The sequence below is a fragment of the Gopherus evgoodei genome, chromosome 4 (assembly GCF_007399415.2).
Source record: "Gopherus evgoodei ecotype Sinaloan lineage chromosome 4, rGopEvg1_v1.p, whole genome shotgun sequence".
NCBI lineage: Eukaryota > Metazoa > Chordata > Testudines > Testudinidae > Gopherus > Gopherus evgoodei.
This window is the reverse complement of record NC_044325.1, coordinates 108,487,875-108,504,534: the sequence shown is the minus strand read 5'-3', so window position 1 is coordinate 108,504,534 and position 16,660 is coordinate 108,487,875. Positions and strand designations below refer to the sequence as shown.

Sequence of the window (16,660 nt, the reverse complement as noted above, 5' to 3'; positions counted from 1 at the left end):
GCTCCTGACTGCAGGCAAGTGATTGGTGCAGCCGGGTTACACAGCAGCCTTTTGCTTTGTATACCCCTGGACCAGCCTGCTCCTGGGCACTGGGGTGGGAACTGTTGGTTTTATCTTTTTTTTTGTTTTAACCACTAAGGAAATTTTTGTGCCTTGGGTATTTCCCTTGTTTATTTCTGGCAGTCCTATCAAAAGAATTATCCATTACTTCAACAGTGCAAGTGTTAGGGGGAACTGAGGGATAGAGCCTGGAGAGCCTAGTGCTTGAAGCATCTACAGTGCTTGCCCTCGGACTCTGAGTGTGGTATCAGACAGCTAGGAGATGGCTGTACCCCAACACTACTTGCAGTGACACCCTGCAATATGATCAGTTACAGTATTCATAAGAGAGTCAAGGACCCACAGTTTCAAAATAAACTGAAACATCCTGCACCTCACAGCAAGTCAGATTTTTTTTTAATCTGAAATGAAAGGTAACATTTTCACAAAGTCCAGCCCTTAATCCCTCGGGATCTGCTAGTCAGAGCAAAGATACTATAATAGAAGAAGCAATTGGTATTAATGTTTTCCTTTTACTTATGCACCCGCACAACATAATTCTTATGCCACTCTGGAAGAAAGTAAAAACTGATGGTACAGAAATAGTACTTAACTAGAACTGGGAAGGGAACAAAAATCTCAGTTTGTAAAAACATTGGAAATGTCCAGTTTTTCCAACATTTTGCGAGACAAAACTGGCCTATGTTTGCTCCATGTGAAGATCTGCTGTTTACATTACATAACAAACTTAGGTTGCATTATCCATCTGAAAACATTTCACTATACTAAAATATTGATAAAAAGCGTTTTCTTACAGGTAGCCAGTACTTTCAACAGAGCTTCTATTGTTTTACTCTAACCCTACTTTTAGTTATACCATAGGTTAAATTTCTAATTTAAGGCTCCAGTCCTGCCAAGTGATGATTATATGGACCTTCATGCCCTCACAGAGTCCCACTATAATCAATGAGACATCATGGAAGAAGCAGGGTCTGTCTACGCCATCTCTTTTCCATACCTTAATGAGTCTCTTTCACTTACCAATGTTGTTCTCACAACTCATCATTCCATCTTTGCAATGGCTGCAACAAAAATATATGAAGCTGTAATTAAAACCAGGAAGGTCTGAAATGTTACCATTCATCTATACTTGAAAAAAAATGGGTAACATATTACTCAAAAGAATTATATAAATGTGTACACATGAAGATAACCAATAAGGGAGTTTGTGTTGTCTTGTTCAGAAGGTTCTTAATATATAATGTATTAAGAAGGTAGCCTATATTGCTGCTTACATATGCATTAATAGGATAGAACAGTCCTTGTAATAAACAAAGATTACATAATACAAATGCTAAGTTTAAAGAATAGAGCCCATGGAGGACTGACACAAAAATATTATTAAATTACTAGGTTGAGTCCTGTTACCACTGATATCAATGGGTGTTTTATCATTGACTGCAATGGTAGCAAAAGCAGACCTGGTTGTGAAACAGTATCATATGTATCTTACATTAAACATTCAACTGTGTAACTACAGTAAAAAAACAAAAACAAACAAAAAACCACGTATACAGATATAGCAAGCTATTCATTAGACTTCAACTCTGTATAAGAGAAAGCCCCTTCTAAATAAACAAAGTAAACTATTACTCTTTACAAAAAATCTTTTGGTTGACTATTGTAAATATTCAGCTGATTGATTTTTCTCATTAGAAGTCCAAAAAGCTGCTGAAGAGTGAACTGGCGAGTCAATAACTCCAAGGATAGTTCAAAACAGTATCAATTCTGTAAGATAAAATGCTGTGCTATGCAAAATAAAATCACTGGACTTCACTTCCCCAGCCCTGCCACTATAAGCAAAATTTAGTCAAGGCTGAAACACAATGAAAAAGTCACAGTGAAAGCTTCTCCTATACTATTGAGCTAATATGGTAGGGCTAAAGGGGGGCAGACACGATTGATTTCATTCCACTGACAATAAAGCCAGTGCAAAGAAAACCAATTAACTGCTTAAACCCAAAACATAATTGCAGCAATCATTATGCAAAGCAGCACTGAATACTGTAAAAAGAACAGGAGTACTTGCGGCACCTTAGCGACTAACAAATTTATTTGAGCATAAGCTTTCGTGGGCTACAGCCCACTTCTTCGGATGCATATTGTGGCACTTTCTGTACCTGTCTAACTCCAGCCAAAATAGTCTACTACTTTACAGAACAGTAGCAAATTTGGTAGTCACTCAGTCTCCGGGAAGAAAATAATAGTATTAGCTCTAATTCAGATTCTGTGCTATACTGAAGGAGAATTTCAGCCAGTGAACTTTAGTCCTATTCACTTATTCTTCTGTGACAGTTGTGGCCTCCTCAGTTCACCTCTGCTAGACAGCCAGTAAATAATATATCAAAAATGCCTCTGTCTGTGCTATTGCTGATTTAATATTGTATATAGAGCAACACATATTTTACACAACTATCCAAATTCACTGAAGGGGGGGGGCTCTGTCTTATGCAGCTTGCAGTCTAATTCAGAGAGAAAAATATGGGAAAACAATACAGGACAAAAATGGTGAGGGAGAGAGCTGTTGTGGATGTGGGACAGCATCACAGTGTAAGTGGGGTTTTACAGAGGTGGTTGAAAAAAGATAGCTAGAGCAATTGGCAGAAAGTTAACAGTAAGAGACTGTTTCAAGTATGAAAGGAACTCAAATCTAAAAGTGGGAGGAGACTAAGGGAACTATTAGGACAAAGGATTGGATGAGCCTGATAAAGACCCTAACCATTTTTAACAAGTACATAGCAATGGGCAAATACATTTTGTTACATTCCGCAGTTTTGTTAGTGATCTCCCATATACATAGATATTATTACCCTAAAATGTCTCTTAGATCTGACTAGTTCATCTATACCCACTGTCCATACAGTAACTTGTATGTAAGACAGGCTCTATATCAATTGACCTGCATAAATCCATGTTAAAGTGTAGCCAGAGAAAATCATGACTAACCAGAAGGTAAGCAAGATAATCTTACAACTGTCTAAGCGGTCTACTCACAATGTAGACCAGTGTAACTCCACTGAAGTCAAGGAAGAGATGAATTTGGCCTTAGAATTTAAAACGTGTCAGTCAGTGGATCTCAACCATCTGATAATTCCAATATATTCACAAAGAGGCAAATCCTCAGTAGGAAATATTAATGTCCAAAAGCTCTCATAAAACCAGGGCTCTGCACACCCCCCACTAAATTCTGTGCACTTCTTTCTTTTGCATGCACAGTAGAACTGCCCCAGCTTCACTGCCAGGGTACATTGCTCATGGGCATGAAATCAGAGACAGTATTGACCCCAAAGTGAAGACAGACTTAATCAAAGAATAGTTTATATATTTATCTAGGTCAGTGTACTTGTTGATGCAAGGGTGCACGAGAAGGACTGGCATGTATTCACACTATATCACTGGGTTTCTGCCAATACTGATGCTTAGTCAGGTAAACGGGAAATTAGACTTTAAGGATTAACTGATGCATTTTATTAACTAGCCAGATTTTTCCAGAGTCAAAGCTATCTGTTCTGCCTGTAAATAAATGCAGTGAAAGTAAAATAAGATGTTTGATACAGGGGAAGGAGGTTGAAATTTGACCCATCCCCTAATTTACCTTTCCCAGGCAAAATTAATGGGTGAAAAGGATGCATCTGGCAGCATTCAGAATAGTTTAACAAGTTTTCTTCTTTAATGTTGTGAGTCTAACAGGAAACAAAGGGCAACTGTGAAAAATAACACGCACGTTGCCAGTGAGAGCACTCATTGCTCATTACAGTTTACAGTTATCCATCTTCAGTGGCTCAGGAACATAGGCCCCCTGCTCCCTGGCCCTCATCTGTGCCTGGATTGGAGTTCTGCCTCCCTGATCCCAGTGGGGTTCAACAAGGTTCTAGTCCTGCCGAGTTGGAAGAGGAAGGCCAGGGAAGAGGTTGGGCATGCCAGGGAAATCCTCAAGGTTCTCTGCACCATTAACTTGCATGCCTATCTACTCAGTGTTGTGGAGCCCACTTACAGGAGGCTCTCAGGGTAAGCACAGCAGGAGAAATTTCTGGAAGCATGTATTTCATGGCAACGGTGCTGTCCAAAGAGAGGTAGAAAGTCTGGACATTTTAAAGCTAGTTTACAGAATTCTCAGTAAAAGATAAAACAGGATAGTGCAAATGACTTGACAGAGCACAGGGGGGAAAAGCCCAAACAAGGTGCATGCCTTACCATTTGCCCAAAGAGGTGATAATATTTTCTCCTGGTGGATATTCAAATCCTTGAAAATAACAAGGGCACTCATTCCTGCAGAGGAGAAAAACAAATAATTTTCATCATATGGGAACATGTACATCATGAATTAGAAGACAGACAAGAGGAAGAAAAAAAAATTCACATTAATCATTAATTACTGTCATTCAAAAAGTTGATGATCTTGTTCTGCATAGTGTATTGGTCTGGATCCTTAGCATGGTATTGTTACCATCAGGGCATCAAGCTGTGTCTCCATGAAGGTAAGGTCAGCAGCTTTCTAACACTATCTATTATGCAAAGGATTAGTTCATATAATAGACAGCAATAAGAAAGAAATCTGGACTAGCTACTTCAGACAGTAATAGAAGAGTGATAATAATCCATCATCATCACTTCAATATACTAGTATTTTTTTAAAAATATATACATAGTTTATACTCTAAATTACTTTAAAAAAAAAAGCAGCAGCAAAGCAAGTCTCTACAGCCTACAGCATGGAAAAGAGTGAACATAGCCTCAGGGAATGCCATGAGAGTAACAAATGAGACCACCACCTTTCCTTCCATATAAAATCTGTAAAGCAGGTTGAGCTGTATGGAAAGAGATATAGCTAGAGCATGGGGGAGAGGCATTCTGCACTGTATGTTCCCTCTCCTAACTTCATATTCATCAGGAATTAGTTTAAAGTGTATTAAGTGAAATTGAGAATCCCCTTAGTTCTGTGTGACTCTCATCAGAAGACAGACTCTAGGGTTCCCATGTGGTCACTGTTTGTTGGTGAAAGAACTAGAAGGCATGGAGGGTAAGATTCTCTACACATCCAGACAGAGATCCATGAAAACCTATGACTGCAATCATGTAAATTCCTGGCTTCCATTTGCTTTTTTATGGTCCTGATTCCCCAACCTCTGAATGTTCTACATCTCTATTGGTCCCACAATAGAGAAGCATGGATGTTGCACTAGCTCTCAGAAGCCACCTGGATTATTTTATTCCAATCCATAGGTGAAATCCTGACTCTACTGACGTCAATGGGAATTTTGCCACTGACTTTAATGGTTCTAGGATTTTATCCCATATGTTTTTTTATGCTGAAAAACATATGGCAGTATCATCCCAGCTGCATCAGTGTAAATCCCGAGTAACTCATTGGAAGTCAAGGGAGTTATTCCAAATTTACACCAGTGTAATTGAGGATCTGGCCCAGCGTCTCCAAGTATTGTTATTTAAAAGATTAAAAGAATTCATGCTAATGTTTGTAGGAGGGGTGTGGTCTCGGGACTGAAAATGCACAATTTTGATAAAGCTGATAGATAAAAACAGGGCACAGAACTGCATTGCTTACCTCTCTTTCTGTCTAGGTTTCATATTGATGCCCCTCACCACATAAAATCAATAGCACTAGCAAAGTCCCTACCCTTTTTACTTCTCCGATATTCAAAAACAGCTAGCACATAAAGACTGATCATCATCAATACCACGTCATAAGACCTGGAGCCTTACAATTTCAGCTTTCCAGGGGACTGTCTGCTCTGCAGGGGGAACTCTATTGAATAACAAAAAGGGCCAATAAATAAGGCATTCCCTTCCTGCAGGACAGGTGAAATGTTAAGGCAACAGAACTGTATGTGGAGAGGAAAGAACAGCTTTATCCCTGCTTTTTGCACTGCTAAGAATTGGCCTTTCAAAACAGCACATCAAATTGTGTAGGCTGAGTTTAAGAATCAAAGGACTGCAAACCTCCTGATTAACATGATTCTGCGTGGTACTAAAAACTTGCCAGATCTAGAGGTGATGCATATTGTTCTACAGAATACACAAAGCACTCAGTTTCTAAACTCTCTCTTTGATTTGAAAATATAAATGTACACATTTAAAGTGTTACTTAGACTCACTGTCAACGCTGCAAATTATACCTACCTCTGTACACATCTTTCAGTCTTGCTGTTCAAATACGTTCCAAGAGGACAAGCACAACCTTCAACACAATCACCGCTGCATGTCTCTGGCATAGAAAATGTTTGGCAAGTTTGGCCACAGGTAGATACACAGGTACTGTACTCCTTTGTGTCTTCACATAAAAGAGCTATCCAAATGAAATAGATCTCTCTAATTACAGTGCAAGAGATTCAAGTACACTCCAATCTCATAAGTCTTTTTAAGGCAACACATTTTCTGATAAAACTTCATTATTTCTTGGATCCCAGTTACATTAGAATTGCTATTATAACACCATGGGATATAAATTACACAGATTTAAATCTAGTGTCAATCCAATGAAGTCAGTGCAGTTAATCCAAATTTACACTGGTGTAACTGAGATCAGACTCTGGTCTTTTGTCTCTCTCTCTCTCAACATGCTTGGCTCTCAAGTGAGTGCTTTGAACAGTGCACAATATCTTAAACAAAAACACAATAAAGAAACTGATTAAGATGTTGGTGCTTTACAGCTGTTGAATCACACAATCTGAAATTTTGTTTGCATGCCCCATAAAACAATAGTCAACAAAATGTGCGGCCTACTGTAGTTCCACTAACTGAGGGATTGACCACAATTGCCACATATCAATGGGAAAAAAGATACTCAGGTTCTTGAAGAACTGTTGGAGGATTTCAAATCTTTCAAATGTGGATTTCTGCTACCTTACATTAGCTATGATCTCAACACATTAATTCATCAATGAACTTGTTTAAAAAAAAATCCACAGAGCCCTACTCTGATTAGAGAGAACCAGAAGCTATTTATCCATCCCATGAACTGCACCAATACAGACATTTGGAATGAGATATTCAAAGCAGCCTAGGAGATTGAGACCCACACACACAAAAAGGGGAAGATGAGTCTTCCCTAGCCTGTTTTGAAAAAAATGTATCCTTGATTCTCAAATTAAGAGAATTATATGTTATGATCTGCAAGTGGGAGAACAGAGAAAGAGCTATTAGAAATGACCTTCTGATAAATGACAGCATTTATTCTGATTTGGTGAGAAAAGGAACCTCATCCTAGTACGTGTGTAAAAAGAATGGACTATAATTCATTGGTCTCGTATATGGAATAGGCAACATCCCATTTAGTTTGCTCACCACCATGCATAAAACCTATGACATTAAGATATTAGACCTGAACTGAAAGACAACTTACCACAGTCTGGGATGCTAGACCTAAAATCTATTATCACTCCATGTCTTCGGCATTGATAAGCATAATTGGCTAAAGCAGAGCACAAACAAATCTGGCCACATTTGCAGGTGTCCCTTCTGCACTGCTCAAAATAGGAAACAGGACTCAGATAGGTGTGGCAAGGAGCAAAGAGTTCTTTTGTAATGATGCTGCAAGCTTCTGCTGCATAAGAGGCTGTTAAGGTAACACATTAAAACAAATATATTTTAGCTCCAAAACTATTAACACTTGGTAGAGTTCTTAGAGGAGGAAGTAGTACCGTTTATTGACGCTGACCATAGCAAGAGATTTATGAACATATTTTACTCTACAGTAAATCTGTATGTGCAACTTTCATTGCTATCAATAGAAATTGCACTGATGACTGGAGAAGCAATCAGGCCCGTATCCATAAAGGGATTTCAGCATTATGATGCTGAGCCTAGAAAAACACAGGAATAAACACTGAAATCCATAAAGCCTAAACTAGCCAATGGAAGATGCCAACAAGAAGGATGTGTCCTAAGCCTTGCCCCTCTCACAGAGATAGGCACTAATCCCAGGCTGCAATGAGATGCCTATTTCTGCTAATCAGCCACAAAAGGGAACCCCTCTCCTGGAGTCAAGCAGCCTACACACCCAAGTCATTTCTTGTAAGAATGCTTTAGGCACCTGCCTCACTCCACATCAAACGATAGGAGGAGGAGAAGGTGGTAGTGGTACCTACCTAACACCACACAAAATGGTTGGTGCTGATGGTACCCAATTTATAACTTTTAACCCAGTGGTTAGAGCACTCACTCACCTGGGAGGTAGGAGACCCAGGACCCCCTTTCTGTTTGAATCATGGAAGGGATTTGAAAAGCAGCTTCCCACCACTGAGGAATGTACTGTAACCACTGAACTACAGGATATTCTGGTCAGGGGCGGCTCTAGGGATTTTGCCGCCCCAAGCACGGCAGGTAGGCTGCCTTCGGCAGTTTGCCTGCGGAGGGTCCGCTGGTCCCACGGCTTCGGTGGCTTCGGAAGCCATTGCATCAGCGGACCCTCCGCCAGCACGCCTGTGGTAAGTCCACCAAAGCTGCGGGACCAGCGAACCCTCCGCAGGCAAGCCGCTGAGGGCAGCCTGCCTGCCGCCCTCGCAGCGCCGGCAGAGCGCCCCCTGTGGCTTGCTGCCCCAAGCACGTGCTTGGCATGCTGGGGCCTGGAGCCACCCCTGATTCTGGTGTGAGGCTCCCACAGTCTCTCCTGTTGAAGTTATTCTGCTTTGGATAAACAATTAGATAGTCACTGGAGATGGGGAACTGGACCCTGGCTTTGCCACCTCCCAGATGAAAGTTCTTACCACTGTGCTAAAAGTTAGAGGGTCAGCATCACCACCACAACAATTTCGAATGGGACCCAATCCAGAAGGCAGTCTCTGAGTACACCTACTGGATCAGCCCCTGTACATGAGTTAGGCAGACAAATGTCTCTTCTCCTGCAATTTGCAAATTGCACTGGGGCATAGTATGAGAGAGGTACCTGGTGGCCTAGGGTAAGGCAGCAGTGCACATGCTCAGAGGCTGAAACACAGGTGCCTACAGAATTAGACAATAGTCAAGCAGGAGTTCTATGGATCACAGTAGAGCCCAAAACTAGAACTTAGACACTTAAGAAACTTTGTGGATCTGAGCCTTAATGAGTATGTCTATACTGCATCTGGGATCAAGCCTCCCAGCCCAGACCCACACACTTGTGCTAGTGGGGCTCGTACTAGTGCACTGAAAATAGTTGTTTAGCTGTTGTGGCTTGGGCTGAGAGATACAGCAGGATGACACATTTTTGGTGTCAAATCAATAATGATTGATCCTTACTGCTCACCTGCCTGTAGGTGGATATCACATGGGTCCACTGGTGAATGGTCATACCCAGGGGCACATGCCGATGAAGTCTTCCAGGAGTTTCCAAACAGTTGTGGGGTGCTTTCAGGTACTCCTACGGGAGATCTTTTGCAAGACAAATGTCAGTCACTGACATCATCACAAATTTACAACATAACTGCTCAACTTCATCACATTCCGCAATGAAGTTGGTCAGCATCCCTGTCTCACTGCTCTCAGGCAGTGCTCCAACAGGAGGCTATGTCTACACAGCATTAAACACCCCAGCTGGCCTGTGTCAACAGACTCAGGCTCAAGGGGTTCAGACTGAGGGACTGTAAAATTGCAGTGTAGGGGGTAGTCTGGGCCAGGGTCCCACTGCCATAGGCATGCACACACCCACTCTCACTTGAGCCTCACCTCTGTATGATACCTGTATGTTTTTCTGGATGTCCTTCCATAACTGACAAATTAGAATGGTTTTTAAGGAGCTTTTATCACTGTGTAAAGCAGAACAGCCAGGTTCGTAACTGGTTACAGGTTAATTGGGGATGGGCAGGAGGTTGTGGGTATATCTATGCTGCAATAAAAAACCCATGGCACCAAGCCTCAGAGCCTGGCTCAGCTGACTCAGGCTCTCAGGGATCAGGCTGCTGGACTTAAAATTGTGACATCTGGGCTTGGGCTGAAGCCCAGGTTCTGAGACCAACCCCCTTCGCTGGGTTTCAGAGCCCAGGATCCAACCCAAGCACCTACACAGCAACTTTTAGTCCCACAGCTAGAGCCCCGCAAGCCCAAGTCAGCTGACCCAAGGCCAGCCATGACTGTGTCACAGGTCTTTTATTGCCATGTAGATGTACCCTAAGAGATTGCATAACCAGATCATGTGCTTCACAGTGAGAAAAGACCCTTAATACCATTATAATTTGTCAATTATGGCATTAGATCTCAATTATGGTTTTATACTTAAATGCTGTAAACTTCCAGTTATGGTGCAGCTATCACATTTCACTCATTTGTCACCCTTTTGGATGGCCTGTGTTACAGATGGGCAGGTTTGGCAATTGAGAAGTGTGTTGCAAACATCTGATGATTGAGAATTAAACTTTTAAGAATGTAAGACTATCTTGGCATCTTGTAAATACCATTGGCAAATTAATGGCACATCCCAGTGTGATTTAGGCAGTTTTACCTGATGATTCTTCGTATCTTTACAATAAAAAGTAAAGCTAGTTGACGGAGGGGAATAGTTCTAAAACTTTTCAAATAAATCAGGAACATTTTTTTGTGAAAAATGTTCCTAATTTTCTACCAGCTTTAATAAAAAGAATTCAGTTTAATTTAAAAATTAACACTTCTTTTCTTTCCTTCTGACAGGTCAGAAGAATGTCCCTCAACTCCTTTCTGCTCTGTTAATTCCCCTTTATCCTTTTCCACTCCTTTCCCCCTTTACTTTCTCCCTTTTTAGTTGACTGTTTCTTCATCCTGAAGCCAATCCACTGTGCTGGGTCGGCAAGACTGCAAACAGACTTCAGAGCAAAACGGACCAGATTTAATATGTTTCACTGGGGTGCTCATGCAGTTCAAACTGTTCCAATGCATTCACAGCAAAGTGAAGCTCAAACAACAGGCAAATTCATTTTGAAATCTATTGCTGGGCTGCAAGATTCAGCACAATGGGGACTCTGTTGGAGAAAGGAGATTAGAATGGTAGTGGAGACTAGGATCTGGAAAGAGATAAGGACAGCCTTGCAAGGAAGCAGAAAGTCCTTCAGGAAGGAGACATTTTCAGGCACAAATCTCCAAATAAACTAGGTCTGGGAGCTACTAGGACTTGTTTATATTCTAGTGTACTTTTATATGATTATTTTCATTTAAAAAAAGACATCAACATCAATGCGGTTTATAGTGTCTTAAAGGTTTCCCCTTCTAGCAAACCAAAACCAACTTCTCAGTTCCAGCATTCTGAGGGGGGAAAGCGAGAAATATGAAATCAAACTCTTGGTATCTGTCCAAGAATCTTTAGCATGTATATTTTCTATACCACTCTAAATATATGAAAAAAGACAGTAGTCATTCGTACAAAAAGTCATCCTGCATGTTCCCATTGAAGGTTCCACAAAGGCCCACAGTATCATCCTTCCATCGGTCGTCAACTTGAAGATAGAGCCTTAGCCCTTGCCTGTCATACAGTATCTGTAGTCCAATGTTGGTCTTTACTTGCAAAAATACAGAGGACAGCTTCCTGATTTCAAAAGAATCTGGTGGGGAGGGGAAGGGGGGGAAAAGGTAAATTGAAAGAAAATGGTTAAGAACCTTGTTCTAATTTATGGCAGTTACAGTTTCCATATTCTAAACCCCCCAAAAAACAATAGTGCTGTATCATAAGAGGATAGGATATATTTTACTGTCTCATAAGGCAAACTAAATGTTTGATACATTCTCTCAAGTTGTGTAAAACACAATAGATCACTGGCAATTTCATAAAGAGTAAGTAGAATCAAATAGTCTTAAAAACACATTTTTTTCAGATAATCAGCTGTAGGCAGGTGACATCATCATGATGGTGGCAAAGTACTGCATGAAGCATAGATATTTTGGACAATTCCCACAAAGCCTGATCCTGCAAGATGCCGAGTGCCTTTAAGCTCTCACTGAAGTCAACCAGACCCTTGCAGAATGGGGCTATGGTTTAATATGCAATACACCTGTCTCTCCCAACGATATATTAAAAATGCACTGAGTTGAGGCAAGAAAATATGAAACCCAAACTTAAGGCAGGTCTCCTCTGGTGGATCTCAACACCATTATACTATGTACGTAGAGCAAGAAGAACTCCCACTGACATTGCTGTGAGTTCTGTATGAGTAACGAGAGGAGAAAAGTCAGAGTCAAGACATACAATGATGATTGGAGAGAATTTTGCTTTTAGGACAGAACTAAAGGATCTTGTAGTCTGAATAATAGACTATGGGCCTGTCAAAGGTACAATTTACTTTATCTTCATGTAAGAGGTTTCTGGCATAATACTAATAATGAATATTTTTGTCATCAAGGCATTAAATACCACTGCAGTTAGTTAGTGAAACACCAATTGGTGCCAACCTATGGGGAATTAGCAACGTGCCAATGGCAACAACATAATTTATACACATGGTTTTAAAAATACTGCTTTGCTGCTTGATACGCATTATTTACTTATATATTTATTATTCCTTACCATCCGAATAGGGCAGGCTAATTTTGTACTGATCATATATCAAAACATCTCCTGAATGAGTCATAGTCACTTGCCTCTTGGGATCCTGATTCAGAATCAGATTGACTGATTTGATACATGATCCATCTTGGTTCTGCAAACAGGAGTAAGAGAAACATTTTGAGTTGGGTTAAATGTTAACGCAGAAGTATGGAGGGGGGAAACTGTAAATAATCTTCAATTGTATCTTGCCTCTTTAGAAAAACGTATTTGTAAAATATGTGATTTCAAAGTTCAATTTAAAACAAAGTTAATATTGAGATATTTAAATATAGATGTTTGAATACACTTGTAACATATTAGACAAACACAGCTCAAAAATAAGACACATAAAAACAAATACAGCAAAATCTTTTTTATAAGGCCTGATACAAAGCCCTATGCAATCAATGGGACAATACATTAACTTCAGTAGGATTTGGATCAGGCTCATTTATTTCCAGAAAAACTTCACTGAAAGTTGATGCTTGTAAATAAAATTACATTCTGCACATTATAATGCAAAGAAACAATTTGAGTCAGTCGTTCCATTTAAATGGAAATGGATTTTTGCCATAGCTAAGTTATTTCTAAACATTTTAATCCTAGACTGCTTTTTAAAGCAATAGTAATATATGATATATATAAAAAGAGGTTCCATTGTGTATATGATTTTAAAGTATATTTAGGCGCATTCTTGTCCAGGCAAGAGATCTGAAATCCACTGGCCTACCCTATTTGCCGTGTGTTACAAGCAGTCCTCTTATCTAGCTGGTTAAAGCTCATTTCAGAATCACTCTGCAGACTCACTGGCAACAGGACTTTGATGACACATGCCTGCTGTGCCAGTGTATCCAACCACATACTTATTGAGCTAAGACAGTGATAAGAATGATAACATATAGGAGGATACTTGGGAGTTGTATTGGTTCCCTATGAACACTAGCTAAATCTTACACCAAAGGAAGGAACAAAATCATTCTAAAACAATCTAATGGACCCCTAGTAATACCTTGCACTCAGGTCAGTGATACCCAGTGATCAGTGGCATAAAAGGCAACCAAGACATCTAAATAATCAGACTTTGCATTGCAAGTGATCACCAGGACTCTGCAGCAGAAACCTGATTCAGAGAATTGCGTTAAATCTAATCTAGGAACAGGGACATGCCATGTGCCATACATGGTAAAACCAACCAAGACCATTCAAAGTTCATAAAATGAATACTTGAATTGCAGAAAACTAAGTGCTCTGAAATTGAAAGACCAATAATTAATCAATGAAAATGTTGCACAAATAATTTCAAATAACTAATAAATATGACTACATTGTACGCAGCTCATGAATACTCTGTGAACAGAACAAAAGAGGCAAAGTTCATCAAGTAAATTATTTACTAAATATTATTCTCATGATTCTATTGTGTGATGTTGTAAAAGGTTGGGCTTTGTTAAAAATTAATGTTTGATTTTGTCACTTTTTTCAGGGTTTCCAGTAAGCTTCTTTTGGAGCTGTAGTATGCATGGATAGTCAGAAAACTTTTCCCAGACTTGCAGCCTTTCATTTTGGACGTCAAAATATGTGCTTTTGGCATAAAAATTGTCAAAAGAAGACAGTTCTATACTCATGCAGTGTACACCTGTGGCTTGTTAGCAATGGCCTTTGCAACGTGAAAGATTCCCATGATCCAAGCTAGACATGCAAAACCTACCTGGCCCACATTTTGTAAATTTGCACAAAGAAACGTAGCCAGATAAAGAAACTAGATGGTGTAAGAAAAAACCTAAAGCAAGTAGTGAAACCACTTGGTACCTCAATCAAGTATTGAGCACTTAATATTCCAGCATGTTTTATATTACAGTCGAGTGAACTACAACTAGATACCACACCAAACAGGTGGAAGGCAGTATGAGTTCAAGATTAATTGAACATTGAATTTTTCCAATGTATCACAGTTACAGACACATGTGCTAAATATCCTGGCAACTATCCACACAGATGATTCAATAGCTGTCAGAGTTTCCAGACAAGTACCTCTGTCTTTGTGAGTAATTGAACCCATTTAACCTCCCATTCAAAGAAACAGCACTGGGAAACGGAAAAGAAATGCTTGATAAGTCAAATAGAACTAACAGACTTTACTTGTTAGAATAAAATTCAGCAATTGGTACTTTTGTAAGCAGATAAAACCCTAGAAAACGTGCGATAGGGGCCAATCCCGCACTGGAAGTGAAATGGAACAGATGACTTGCAAAGGCTTTTCCATCTTTGAATTGTGATAACAAAGTTGTTTGTTACATTTTTAAGTACATATCTGAGCAGCACAAGAACCAGACTGTGAAGCAGGGTCGCAATTTGGTTTCTGCTGTTTCTTTGCTACAGAATGGGAATAATCTGTATCACGCCTTTTGTCAGCACAGATTATTTCACTTTCTGCACTGGCTCCAGTGAACAGGCTGGGATGTTTGGAGACCAGCACAGCTAAGATTTTGCCCATTCCTCACCATCCTCACAGGAAGGAAAGTTGCAGCCCACAGGTGCTGCTCTCCCCCAGTGCAAACTCAGACAATGCAAGTAACCCACTCAGGAAAGTAAGTGGACTCTTTGCATCCTATCACTCTCCTATGTAGGCAAGTAGGAGGACTCACAAATGACCCCAAAGTGACCAGGTCTATCATGTTTGTTCAGTTTTTTTCTTAATAAATTATGTATGTATGTATTTTCATAGACATTTCTTCTTCTACAACAGAACACAATACCAAAGAGAGATGTTTGAAACCTTTACCATTGGCCTTAGGTTCAAGTAACTTGATTAAACTTCAAGTATTGAAGATATAGCACAAGCATGATGATGCAACAGAAATCTGGCAAATCATATTAAAAACCTTCACTGTGAGGCAGGCATAGCAGCAATAGCCAGTGAAAGTGTCTCACTTGAAGTGGTTATAAGAGACTACTTACAGGAAGGCAAGGGAAATGTCCCACTGCCACAAGAGTGGGGGGTTGAGAGACAGCTGGTGGATCGGCCACTGACCACGTCCCAGAAGCTAGAGTGGCAGCCATAGAGAAGCTCTCCAGTTTCTCTATTATTAGAGTAAGAAGGATTCTGCCCCACCAACACTTCCTACACATTTTCCATGGAAAAACCCAGCATCCAACCTGGCTACTTAGGCGGGGCATAGGGAAAGGATTTGGGTCAATCTGCAAGCAAAAAGTGAGTGAGTATACACATAACACTTTAAGTGCTGACTTCTAGCAGATCATGGCCCAATTAAACTTGAAATTCAGTGCAGATGTAGGAGCAAATCTGATGACCTCCATAAAACCACTGAGAGGTTGAAAGACAAACTGAAAACCATATAAGAAGAGGTTGCATTCAAGACATAACTGTGGCTAAGCAAACGATATCAAGAGTATGTAGGCTGAATAGCACATAGTATTTTGTTGTTCATCGAGAGTTCTATGGTACTGTCTGATTCATTTAAGATTTTTACTATACTTGACTCTATGTTTTCTTTCACATATAGAGCCACTTCCCCACCATTACAACCTGCTCTGCCATATATATTTTGTAGCCTGGCATTACTATGTCCCATTGATTATCATTGTTCCACCAAATTTCTGTCATGTCTATTATAGCAATATCCTCATTTAATACCAGGCACTCAAGTTCACCCATCTTAGTATTTAGATTTCTTGCATTTGTATACAGCACCTACAATTTTTGTCAATATTTAGCTGTCTGCCTTCACATAATGTAACTGACTCATTTTTGTTTGACTAGCTCATGAAGAAGCTTATTAACCAAACATGAACAGAGCTGAAAAGATGATTATAAAGTTGAAGTCATGAACCAGAACCCCATTGTACTAAGAACTGTACAAACACAGAAATAATTGCAACAAATCTAAGGAGCCAATGATATCAGAAATAGTGCACGAAAACCAGTGTAGAAAAGAACATTTGCCTAGACATCATTTAAATGGACAGAACTATTTGCAAAGTTTGTTGCAACTATTATTCCACCAAGTACACATCAATGCACATGGAATTCATATTTTCTAGATATACAATCCAGACAAT

General features: G+C 39.9%; 1 protein-coding gene across 1 annotated transcript in view; it reads right to left on the bottom strand.

Annotated features, from left to right (window-relative positions):
- The window catches only part of OTOG (otogelin), a 175,218-nt gene that overhangs the window by 114,622 nt on the left and 43,936 nt on the right, over positions 1 to 16,660 (bottom strand). Inside the window, exons 15-21 of the mRNA XM_030560499.1 lie at positions 12,560 to 12,692; positions 11,423 to 11,600; positions 9,341 to 9,465; positions 7,460 to 7,672; positions 6,238 to 6,403; positions 4,294 to 4,368; positions 1,081 to 1,121 (exon numbers count right to left, since the gene is read on the bottom strand). Coding sequence (XP_030416359.1) covers positions 1,081 to 1,121; positions 4,294 to 4,368; positions 6,238 to 6,403; positions 7,460 to 7,672; positions 9,341 to 9,465; positions 11,423 to 11,600; positions 12,560 to 12,692 — 931 coding nt within the window. The remainder of the gene's footprint in view (positions 1 to 1,080; positions 1,122 to 4,293; positions 4,369 to 6,237; positions 6,404 to 7,459; positions 7,673 to 9,340; positions 9,466 to 11,422; positions 11,601 to 12,559; positions 12,693 to 16,660) is intronic.